The following is a 12,529-nucleotide window of genomic DNA, read 5'->3' as shown; positions in this document are numbered from 1 at the left end:
CAAATAAATCTATGCATTCGTTTCTTTGTTGCACATTGAGAATGAACAGAATAGGATTAGAGGTAAAAATATTCCTTATCATACGAGGACCTCTGGTGTTCATCCCTTGTATTACAGTCTTCATTTCTCCCTCTCTCACTTCTGGATACTTTTAATGTTTTGGGGGCCTCTGAGCATGATACAATTTTGATACCAAGCGTATTTTCTAAGAATGATTTGTTCTTCATACATACAAAGATTTGAAGAGTTGGTATTAGGCACTTTAAAGATATAGAAAAATTAATGCAACTTTTTTTACTGTGACTTTTAAAAAATCACCACATCAACACCGTTCAAGATATCCAAAATCCGCTCACAATTTAGCATTTTGAGTATATTCTTATCATGTTGACAAAGTTTGGTGTGAACTTCTTGTTTCTGCTTTGTTTAGTATGATTTTATTTACAGCCTGATTTTTCCAAAAATCCACATTCAAATAAAAATAGCCAACTTCCTGTTTATTATAGCTAATGAGTGTTAATTAGAAAGTTGTCCGGCTTGATGAGATCAATATATGTACCGAGTTTGGTGACTGTAGGCAAAACTAAACCCCCAACTTTTGTCAAAAGGTGGCGCTATAGAGTGCCTCCTCCACGCCATTTATGGGCTTTTATCAGTGTCTAAATATCATTAATACAGATGTGTGTGTTGAGTTTCATGAAATTCCAAGTATTTTAAGTGGCCTCGAAAACACAAAAAACTAAAGTTAAAGTTTGACACGTTGCCATGGCAACATGATAAAACTTATCGATAATGCCCTTCACAGATTCTCATTGGCCGTGTTTCGACATTATTGGGATGAAGTTTCAAGCAAATTGAGTAAAATTAAGAGGCTGAATTAAAAGCATTTAGAAAACGTTGCGCTTTCTGCTGCCAGTTGGTGGCGCTATAACTTTAACTCATAATAGTCACATCTCTGTGATTGGCATCAGACGATGAACAAACTGCTGAAGTTTGGTCAAAATCAGACAAAGTGTGTTAAAGTTATTAGACACTTCCTGTTTCTCATTTCTCGCCATAACTTTGTCGCCCCGCCACGGCCAAACCGTTCGAAATATCAAAATTCCCCTGGCAATTTTGCATCCCCAATGTCTTGAGATCATGCTGACCGAGTTTGGTGGCCATCGGTGGAAAGGTCTAGGAGGAGTATTTCAAATTCCACAGCTTGATTTTTCCAAAAATCCATATTTAAATAAAAATAGCTGACTTTCTGTTGGTCGTAGCTAATGGGTGTAAATTAGAAAGTTGTCCGGCTTGATGAGTCCAATATATGTACCGAGTTTGGTGACTGTAGGACAAAGTAACCCCCCAACTTTTGTCAAAAGGTGGCGCTATGGAGCGCCTGCTTCACGCCCATTTGTGGGCTTTTATCAGTGTTTAACTGTCATTAATACAGATGTGTGTGTTGAGTTTCATGAAATTCTAAGCATTTTAAGTGGCTCAAAAACACAAAAAACTAAAGTTAAAGTTTGACACGTTGCCATGGCAACATGATAAAAGTTATGGATAACGCCCTTCACAGATTCTTATCGGTCGTGTTTCGACATTATTGGGATGAAGTTTCAAGCAAATTGAGTAAAACTAAGAGGCTGATTTAAAAGCATTTAGAAAACGTTACGCTTTCTGCTGCCAGTTGGTGGCGCTATAACTTTAACTCATAATAGTCACATCTCTGTGATTGGCATCAGACGATGAACAAACTGCTGAAGTTTGGTCAAAATCAGACAAAGTGTGTTAAAGTTATTAGACACTTCCTGTTTCTCATTTCTCGCCATAACTTTGTCGCCCCGCCACGGCCAAACCGTTCGAAATATCAAAATTCCCCTGGCAATTTTGCGTCCCCAATGTCTTGAGATCATGTGCCACAATTTCATCAATTAGATAAAGTTACACATTAAAATGAAGATGAAATAAATAGTACGATGTCATTAAAAATAAACTGTTTTGCATATTGCTGTTTAGTCCAACTAAATTAGTTTAACTTTATTCACTAAACTGGTGTCTGTTCATTGACAATAATGCAGGCGAAATTCCTTTACACTAGTAATCGGAGCCGGATGTGACGACACGCGGACTGTGATTAAGGCCCATAGATTGTGTTTTACTGACAAAGGATCAAATAGAGACTGGCTTGTATTTGATACTGCAACTAACACCTGTTTCACAAGTACATTATTTGCAGTGCATATGCAGTCCATGCGCTTTACGTATGCAGTGCAGAAGCAGCATGGACTTGTGCTTTCCGCTCCTGATCCGCAGCTCTCATAAATATTTTAAATTAAAACTTACTACTGACAGAAACAGTATAGGATCTCGTGCCTTTTTTTTTGCATTTAAATCTTTATTACAAGCAGTCTTAAAAAAATCTTACAAAAAATGAGTTTGTCTACCTTCCCAGGTGCATTATGTTGCCTTGTTTTTCTAAAAGTGCACTATTTCTTGTTTTAAACCAAGCTAAATACCATGTGTTGACAATGCGCTATCACTTTAATTCAGTGTGTGCAGCACAGCAAAAATAGACTCTGTGCGTAAACGATCGCTGCACTGCTGCAGACGCACTGCTCCTGAAATGCACTGCCGGACCACAGCCACCTGGAGTGTGAACACACTATTCATTAACATGGGTGCAGAAAAAATAGGCACCACATACACACTGTAAACGGAATATGTGTGAAACAGGCATAACACGATGGCCTGCTTTGTTTGCCGAAAACATGCAAAGGACAAGAAAACGTTAATGAACATTGATTATTAAATCGATAAATCTGTTTGTTTGTTCGTTTTTTCCTGTAAGTAAAGTAAAGGACAAATTAAAAACATTGTAAATATATTTAGTCATTGTAGTAGTAATAACTGCCTGTTTCGGCAAAAATAGTTTTATGGCCGGTAAGAAAAAAACAAACTAAATTTGATCACGCCACCAGCCATTGGCAGGTGTGGCAAAAAGTTAGTTTAAGGCCCTGTCTACACACAATACGCTCCCTTGATGTGCACTAATGCAGCTTGTAGCATTTTTATCCTGAAAACTTTATCCTTAAACCTTTACATTTTTCAAAACAAAAACAAAGTTATATGTTAATGACATGCATAGTGTTTGGGTTATGTGCTGTATCCACACAGATTTTGTCCTAATATAACTTCCTCTGTTGTATCATTCCCACTCTCAGTCTGCCAGGCAGTCAAATATTAACATGATGTCATGAGCAGCATATCCTGTCTGTTGCCTTGATACCTGCTGATCCTGTTTTTTCTCGCTTTGTTCGTCCCTCCCCCCAGGCTGATGAAAGGTATCGTAAGAACCTTCAGGGCACCCCTCATGCTGCTCCACCCAAACAGACTTTGCCACTAGGATCTGAACCGTACTCCAATGGAAACTCCTCCACTGAGTCCTCAGGCATGCACAGGCCTATGGAACCACAAGTAATCTGAGATTACACACTTCAGTTTTTTTTCTTCTTCTCCCATCTGTCTCTTTTAGTGGTCGACTGATACTGTTTTTTTTTTTTTGACAGCCGATGCCGATATCTTGAAAAGCAAGATGGCCAGTGGCTGATACAAAGCCAATATAACTTTTATTTATTTGTATTAATATTTAAGAAATTTTAAATAATTTGAAAATGGATTAAAAAATAAATGTGTAAAATTAAACATAAAGTATTTTTCACAAATAAATAAATAAATATTTAATAAAAATATAATTAAAAAGGAAGTGATTCTGTATAGTATTCTGATAAGTTTGTGTGCATTGGGTATCGTATTTTTTTTTATAAAACCAAGGTAACACTCATTTTACATACAGCACACAGTGGAAATTATATGAATATGGCAGTGGGCAAATGGGTAAAGCGCAGCATAATTTGAAATCATGAGTTTAAAGTTAGTTTATCTGGCATCTCCAGTGAAGCTGAACTCTCCTCCTGTCCGTATTCAATTCACACGGACCGACTGTGTAAATCTAATTTTTCTCCCATCCCTAGTAATGCTTACTGTGTCATCTGAGAGTCATGACGAGACACGTCCTGACTCGTGACAGATCATGTGAATGAAACTGAACTGCTCAAAGGTTCTGGGTGACACAATGCTGTCATCATTATGCATAATGCATCTGTGAATAAATAGTATGTCTCATGTTTGACTGCTCAGTGTGCCCTCCATGTCACTGTTTCCTTTTGTTCTCTCCCCCTCCCTCAAAGGTTCAGTGGTCTCACTTAGCTGCTCTAAAGAGCAACTCATCTGCACCCTCTGTGTCTCGCTCCCAGTCCTTCAGTGATCCTGTTCCTAGTTTTGCACATCTTCATCTTCGCTCTCAGGACTCCTCTCACCAGCACCACCCAATGCACCCTTCATACCCTGACCACCCGCAACCTCCTCCTCAATCCTGGGGCCACGAGGCCCCTGAGCAGACCCTTGGTGAAGAGGTGCCCCCAAGGGTAAGGAAAGGGACCATGGATTCATTTTTAGAGACATATGTCTGGCACTATGTGGCACTATGATGAGTTCATTTACGTTTTTACCCATAACTCTGTAATGGTAGAGGTTTGGCTTCTTTTTAATACCTTAATACCTTTTTCCTTTTCAAAAGTCAAATGAAGACATTTTAATGAAACCTGAGAGACTTAAGTCCCTTCATTCAAAGTGTTTAAAGTTGAACAAATCAACAAACAATGAATACTTGCATTAAATGGTCCTTAGTCTGTATCATGCTATTGCAATATACAACCTTAACAAAACTTTTAACATTGCAATTTATATTAAATTTGTTCATGTATACCATGGTGCAACAACTAAAGAGGACCTAAAACACAGATTGACTGTGTGTTGACATTTACAAACAATACATCATCAAGACTGCTTCTTTTAAATTTGCCATGTTTGCCATAATTTTTTTAACTGTTTGATCTCTGATAATGCTGCTTGTTGGTATACAAGTAATAATTTGTGTAGTTTAATACAAACACAATAGAATAATATGTGTGTAATATTTACAAGATCCTTTCTTGCAAGGTGCCAGTAAGAACAACATCCAGATCTCCTGTGTTGTCTCGTCGAGATTCTCCTCTACAAACTGGGCTGCATAACAACCATGCTGGACAGAGGAATGCTGCAATGTGTGATTTTTTTTTTTTTTATACATAATTTCTATGCAGACTTATTCACTTCTGAGATTACATGTAAAAGTTTGTATTTCTCAGGAAAATTTCAGTAATTTTGTCTTTTGACCTCTCTTCCCCTTAGTAACATGGAGCCACGACTTCTGTGGGAGCGGGTTGAACAGCTCTCATCTAGACCAGGTAGTGGGAGTTCCTCTGGCTCCAGTAACTCTAGCTCACAGACTGGATCACAGGCCAGCTCAGGGGAGAAGTTCGGGGTTCGTTGTGAGTAGTTTGTTTTTTGTAGTGTTTTTTTTTTTTTTTTATTGCTCACTGACATGCATATTAATTCAGCACTCTCATGCAGGGGTGACGAGACCTGTTCCTGGAGTGCCATTGTCCTGCACAGTTTAAGCTCCATCCTTATAACACATCTGAAACGATAGTAATCAAGGTCTTCAGGCTCACTAGAAACATCCATGCAAGTATGTTGGTACTGACTGGGGCTAAACTCTGCAGGATACTGGCCCTCTAGGAGAAGGACTGGACACCCCTTTTCTTATGTCACCAATAAAAAGTAAAAATAAAACACAGACATGCTGTAATCTTTAACTAAAGTAATTGGTGCTTTTTGTGTAGTGGAAAATAATTAATTAATTAACAGCTAATTTAAAGGGGGCATAACACACACCGTTTCACCCAATCTTATGTTAATCTTGGGTACCTATAGAGTAGTACTACATCCTTCATATCTTCAAAAAGCCTTTAGTTTTATCATATTTACAGAAGAAGCGGAGCTAAAGATTGACGAGAACTTGCACGCCGATTGCCAACAAAACAGACGTTTGATGCCGTTTCGCTTAGCATCTGCAGTTCTGAATCATGACCGGGATCTTTTATAGCTTGGACCGCTCCATCTTTCAGTATTAAAAGATGTGCAAATCCAGCGTCGAACTAGTCCTTGTTTATAAAACGTTCGTCAACAAACAAACTTGCAAAACTCAGTTTCTGCCCCGGAAAAACAAACTGCATCCACTGTTCACGTAACACTAGGTTCTTCAGGAAGCCTAGCAAGGTTATCTTTGCCTTACAACCAAATCCACACTTCTTTAGAGACATTTTTTCCGAGTGAGTCCCAAGCAGCAGTGCAGCTGAGTGAAGCGCGTTGATGGTCGCGCTCTTGCTCTCGCTCTCGCTCTCGCTCTTGCTCTGGTCAATGTGTGCGCAGATGCGCTCTTCTGGGAGAAATGCCTATGCAAGTACTTCCACCCTTCAAGACATCATGAAGAGCCATGATCGAAAAAAACTTTCCGAAACTTGTAAGAAACCCGGAAGTGTGTGTTCGGTACATAAATACTCTGTAATACGTCCAAATCGTTTTTTGATACTTTGGCCATGTTTAGCATAAGAATCCGACTCTTTAACAGTGTAAATAACTGTAAGGTAATCTCACTGGGGTTTTTAATTTATAATGTTTCCTGAGGTGCACCTATAATGTTAGTAGGATTTTACATCTAAAACTGTCATAATTTGGAAGTAAAAAGAGTTTTCCCTTTTTTTTCCCTCGCTTTGCTTCACTTTTAAATGGCTTGTAAATGACTATGTGTATCTGACTTTTTAACGAATTAGCAGCAATTCTGCTTCAATTGCTTTATTGAACAATGGCAAAACAGTACAGTCACAAACTCACTTATATATAACATAACTTTTATTATCAAAACAAATAAAAATGCACCATGCTTTAGGCCTAATAACAAATAACGTACATAAAGTTTAAATATAAAAAACTGAAAATCAGCAAACACTGTGGAACCAATTAAATAGGAAACATAGAATGTTTATTAGAAAAACAATAAGAAAGCTTGGGGACATTTATTTATTTATTTACTATTTTAACCAGGAAGGTCCCCTTGGGATACAATATCTCTTCTACCAGGGAGACCTGGTCAAGATAGGCAGTAAAGTACAAAGTACAAAAAATACATATCACCATACAGTGGACAAACACAAAACTCAATTTTCTAAAAAACAAAACAGATCCTAATTAGTTATTAAAACATGTACGCTGTTCTATAAAAAAAGACTTTAAAGTGTTTTTAAACCAAGCAAGAGGTGGTACAAATTCCATATGCGGTGTACCTTGAAGCCTTGTTCCGTACATATGTAGCATAATTACAAAAACAAGATCGACCTATCTCTGTATCTCTAAACAGGGTATCCGCGGATCCTTAAGTCTTAAGTCTTAAATAACGTTTTTCTAATATAAGGCCTTAAAAAGTCTTAAAGTCTTAAATTGAGTTTCGGTAGGTCTTAAATAGTTCTGGTCACATGTCCGCTCAAATATCTTCAGTCTTCATTACTTAATTTAGGTCCTGATGGAAAATATCAGGTAAAGCATAAAGAAAACGCCGTTCTAACAGCGTCTTTAAATCCATTTTGACCGCTTCCAGCACCCATACCGTAAGTGCGCGATTAGACGCGCATACAAAAAAAAAGTGCGGCTGGCGTGACTGTGTATTTTCAAGACGCGATTGGCATGACCGCAGTCACCGTGTCTAACGGACTGAAGATTTTTTTTTTCTCCCCCTGTTGTAGTTACTGCGTCTTTAGACACAATCACAGTAGCGGAGCACAGGTCCAACAAGCTTTTTTCTGTATATAATGGTCTCAATAATAATAATAAATATAGGTCAAGCTAGCTTTCGAGATGTTTTTAATTTTTTTTTTTTTTCCCGACCGAACAGCCTGATTAAAACTGAAATGACAAAAATAATCAGCGAAGCATCGAAAGGCAAGAAAGATTTCTATTTTAATACATTCAACGTAAACAGCAATTGATAATGGATAGTGTATTTCTGGTCTCTTTGTGACATACTTTAAAACAAATGAGCTTAACAGCACACATAAAGAAACTCTAAACACACTGAGGCAACAATTGAAAATGTATAGTTTATTATAGTTCAGTAATATACCAAGGGCTTCAGCTTTTTGCTGAATATTCTCACGATTACAAATGTTACATTAATTTTAGTTTAATAAACTAGTTAGTCAAGTAGTTACTTTACTTACATTTTAAACAAAATATTTACTGTTTTGTTCTGTTTCACCAACGAAAATAGTTCCATACAAGGATGACAGCAGAAGTATAGCACATTCTCCAAGCAACGTTTTACTACTAAATGATTCAGTGTTTTTGCTCGAATCACTTGAAATAACTCAACTCGCTCATGAAGTGACTTACCACCACCTGCTGGTAGTTTATTATGTTTAAAAGTATGCATCCCCACCCCAACATTTCTAATTTGTACATTTATAAATGTATTTAAAACATTAATCTCATAGCAACTTTTATTGCACTTTTAAGTTTGCAGTGTAAATTATGTAATCTGACTGCTAACAGCCATATAGAATTTGATAAACTGTAATCATTTCAAAGGTGATGCATACATTTCAAAAGTAAAAAAAAGGCCTTTATAAAGTTCTATCAAATATGTAGATTTAAGATGTAAAAGCTAAAAGAGCATTGATGAAAATATTGCTTCAGAATAAACTGTTTACATCGGTGTTTTTCAACCTTTTTTGAGCCAAGGTACATTTTTAATTGAAAAAAAATCACAAGGCACACCAACAATCAAAACTGTAAAAAAATGAAACTCTGTAGCCTATATTAACAATATACAGCCATTCTTATCGAAGTGTCTTGAACAGGAATCAAATAAACACAACCTGGGCCTGTTTGGATGAACACAGAGCTGATATCCTGGCAGGAATTGAAGAAAGACACACACAAAGCTCTTCCTCAACAGCTCTCTCTCGAATTTTCTTATACAAACATAACGAATGCACTTCAAAATGAAGTTTTCATATTTAAATTCAGGAATCACGAATATGACAAAATAATATTATTTTATACATATATTAATTGTTTAGCTATAATAGTTGTATCAAATGAATAAGGAAATTATAGTGCCTTGAATTTATTAAGTAGGCTAATGTTTAATTTCGTTCGTATCGCTCTCTGGAAATGTAAAGAAAAAATATCGTTTTTACTTGGAATTCGTTTTTAATCCCTGGTTTTAAACAAGCATATACATGAGATAATTTATATATTATTGCTTGAATAAACGTTTACAAATAGTGCTAGAAATTTTATAATTAAAGAAATTAAACAGACCTAGGCATTTGAAAAGACATAGTAAAATGTGTCTAATAATTCCAAAAAGAAAGAGAAGCATTGGACATAATCAAAATATTTGAGACATTTATTAGGAATACTATTTTCTTAACAATTAAGATGCTGCGTGTTTATCCAGTCTAATTGAAGTGTGCGTCTCTCCCCCGACTTTCCCAACAAAAATCCCACCCCTCTCAGAAAATACATAACTAACATTACTGAGCTATATGTGTTTAAAAGTAGCCTATTAAAATGGTACAGCATTGCTCAGTTCAACGTGTTGGAAATCGGGCATTTTGTTCCGCGTCAGCATTTATTCAACAGTTAATAATGCTCAATATTCTAAAGGTAAATAATATTCAGCCAATAAATTGTAGGTCTATGTATTTCATAGAAAATTGTGTCTAGTACTATATAAATTACAAAGGTTTAATTGGCATCTTTATTTCAAACGACCCGACCGACCGCGACCCGAATATCATGAAAAATATTTTGGATGACTCGTAACCGCGGGTGACCGCAGGCAGTATATCTCCTCACCTTCTAGTTTGTAGTCGAGTGTTGTCAGTTTGGTGTTCGAGCTCAGTTTAACTGCCCAGACTCCCGCAGACGCAGATTTTGTATCGTATTCTCACTTGCCACAATGCCACTGTCACTGCTACCTGTCACATCCAGGCATCACTAATTCTCGTCTCGAAATACAAGGCAATTACCTATCTGCTGCCACCTATTGATATGGAAGAGTATGACATGATTACTCTGCCGGTGTCACTAGACAGCGCAGACAGTCGACAATGGCATATTATTCGCAGACAATAACTTATTAGTTTTCAAAAAATGTTTTAGGCCAATTAGGTGAAATTGAATAATTTCCCACGGCACACCTGACGATCTCTCACGGCACACTAGTGTACCGCGGCACAGTGGTTGAAAAACACTGGTTTACATCACCAGATATCTCTAAGTGGTACTTTTATGGGGATATTTTGTGTGGAATAGTATCTGCTGATATGAAAAGTTCACTGTATATCGTAGTAATATAATTTATGACAGCCATGAAATATTGTTTACTTTTTACATTAAACAAATTAAATATTGCATATGCATGTAATATAATGTAGGGCTGGGCGATATGGCTGAAAACTATATCACGATATCAGTGTTTCATATCGGTCGATATCGATAATTATTGATATTTTTATGACCCATTTAAAATAAGGACCAGGAGAAAAATATATTACACTCAAGCATTTTTATTTTAAACTTAACCTGCCTCTGATCATAATCCCCTCAGTTATTAAGACAGAAATGTCAACAACCATGGAAAACTCAAATAATTAAAATGTAAACATAAGTCTAAAGTCACAATATACACTTAATTATCTCTTAATCCTCAATTCAAACCCCATTCATTGTCGATGAAGTGAATGGTCAAGCTAATGTATGGCCCAGAAGTACGGCTTGACCACAGGTCAGAAGTTGTTGCAAAGTACTTGGCTGATTATATTTTTTTCTGCACAGATTGCTGGTTGCCAGTAGCCAACATTACTTCTTTCCCGGTACTTTAGCCTATACTTTGTGTAATAACAAAAATATTTATTTAAGTGAAAAAATAAGTCCAAAACTTTCAACATTTTGAACAATAGGGCCTTACAATCTTTTTTTTTTTTTTTTTTTTCAGAAATTCTTGTTTTAATTTTTCTGATAATCAAATGAAAGCAAAATCACAGATTTATTTTTAAAAATACAAATAAACGGAGCTTTACTGTTAAAATTAATACATAGAAGAAAATTTATATTCAGTTAAAAAAGGTTTAATAATAATAGTATTTTTTCAACAATTAAGTGGTGACTCTTTATTTTATTTTTTATCATATATATTGTTTTATGTAAATTATTTAAATGTGAACATATAAACACCTACATTATACTGTACAGTAATACAAGACTAATATTGTTCTGTTACATGTTAAACCGTACTTTTATTTTGACAGGTTGCCGTGAAGTTTCAGTGTGTAATACAGTATGAATGATGCTAGTTTCACTAATGAAACGGTAAAATTGACAAAAAGTGACACTCACAGCAGCTTTGGAGATGTATTGGAGTTTGTCTGTTCATGTGAGATGCAAAGGCCAAAAATTAGCGGGAGCGTCACGTGTGCAGTATGCGTGTAGTGAAAATAAAACGCGTCTCCTCTCCTCCATTCATACATAAAGAGGCAAACGGAACATGCAGGATTCATATTGAAACGGTCTTTTTGCATTTCAGTTTTCACAGACACTAGTCCATATCGCGATCTGAATTAATTAACAGACCAACTTTTGATTTATTGATCCAAAAATCGATGAAATTCCGCGGCATTCCGCCCTATAGTAAAGTCCGTTTTTATGAATGGAGTCCGCGATCCCGTCTGTGAGGAGACATTGTAAACGCGCGATCATGTAGAGACAGAAATCAAATGCCGTCGTGTAAATAAGATAAATAACATAAGGCTATTTAGTTTGTTTAATACAACAACATGGACCCGTTCTGTAGGAAAGATAACCTTAACTTCTATTGTGATCTGGCGCTATGAACTGTTAAAGGGGGGCTGGGCGGGCCGACGAAGAATACAAAATATCGAACGTTTTATCGAACACATTTTTTATTGATATCGATCTCTTGTCTATCGCGATATATATCGTTATCGTTTTATCGCCCAGCCCTAATATAATGTATATTTCCATTACAGGTTTAGGTCTTAAATTTCAAAAAGGTGGTATTAAAAAGGTCTTAAAGTCTTAAATTTCACTTGTTCATATCTGCAGATACCCTGCTAAAAAATCGTCATCTTAAGGAAGAGTTTACCTGTTGATCTAGTATTATAAGTATTTGTACAGTATGTCGATAACTTGGATATATATGGTAACACTTTATTTTACAGTCTTCTAACTAGTTGCTTATTAACATGGACATTACTAGAATATTAGCTATTTATTAGTACTAAGCACATATTAATTCCTTATTCTACATGACCTAATTCACATGCACAATGAAGTCCATATTGTCATTTCATATAAATTACTGTGATGTGTACGGACACTTGTACCAGTAACAAATCATAAAGCAGCATGATGAACTACATCCATTTTTTTTTTTCATTCAAACATTCAAAGGTGTGTGCATATAAATTATATCAGCGTAGTCCAATACTGATAGAAGAGTACTTTCTACTAAATGTTTTCG

The 12,529-nt window shown here is 36.1% G+C and overlaps 1 protein-coding gene across 3 annotated transcripts in view; it reads left to right on the top strand.

The window, feature by feature from the left end:
* Positions 1-12,529, top strand: part of LOC141336439 (mitogen-activated protein kinase kinase kinase kinase 4-like) — a 97,829-nt gene that overhangs the window by 57,856 nt on the left and 27,444 nt on the right. For 2 of the 3 annotated variants that reach the window (XM_073842079.1, XM_073842078.1), the window contains exons 15-18: positions 3,316-3,459; positions 4,233-4,469; positions 5,044-5,147; positions 5,275-5,414. In XM_073842079.1, coding sequence (XP_073698180.1) covers positions 3,316-3,459; positions 4,233-4,469; positions 5,044-5,147; positions 5,275-5,414 — 625 coding nt within the window. Of the gene's footprint in view, positions 1-3,315; positions 3,460-3,551; positions 4,160-4,232; positions 4,470-5,043; positions 5,148-5,274; positions 5,415-12,529 lie in introns of those variants that run through there. The other variant, XM_073842080.1, reaches the window with a different exon arrangement.

This window comes from Garra rufa, chromosome 6 (genome assembly GCF_049309525.1).
Source record: "Garra rufa chromosome 6, GarRuf1.0, whole genome shotgun sequence".
NCBI lineage: Eukaryota > Metazoa > Chordata > Actinopteri > Cypriniformes > Cyprinidae > Garra > Garra rufa.
Note: the sequence above shows the minus strand (reverse complement) of the source record. Positions and strands in the feature narration are given on the sequence as shown.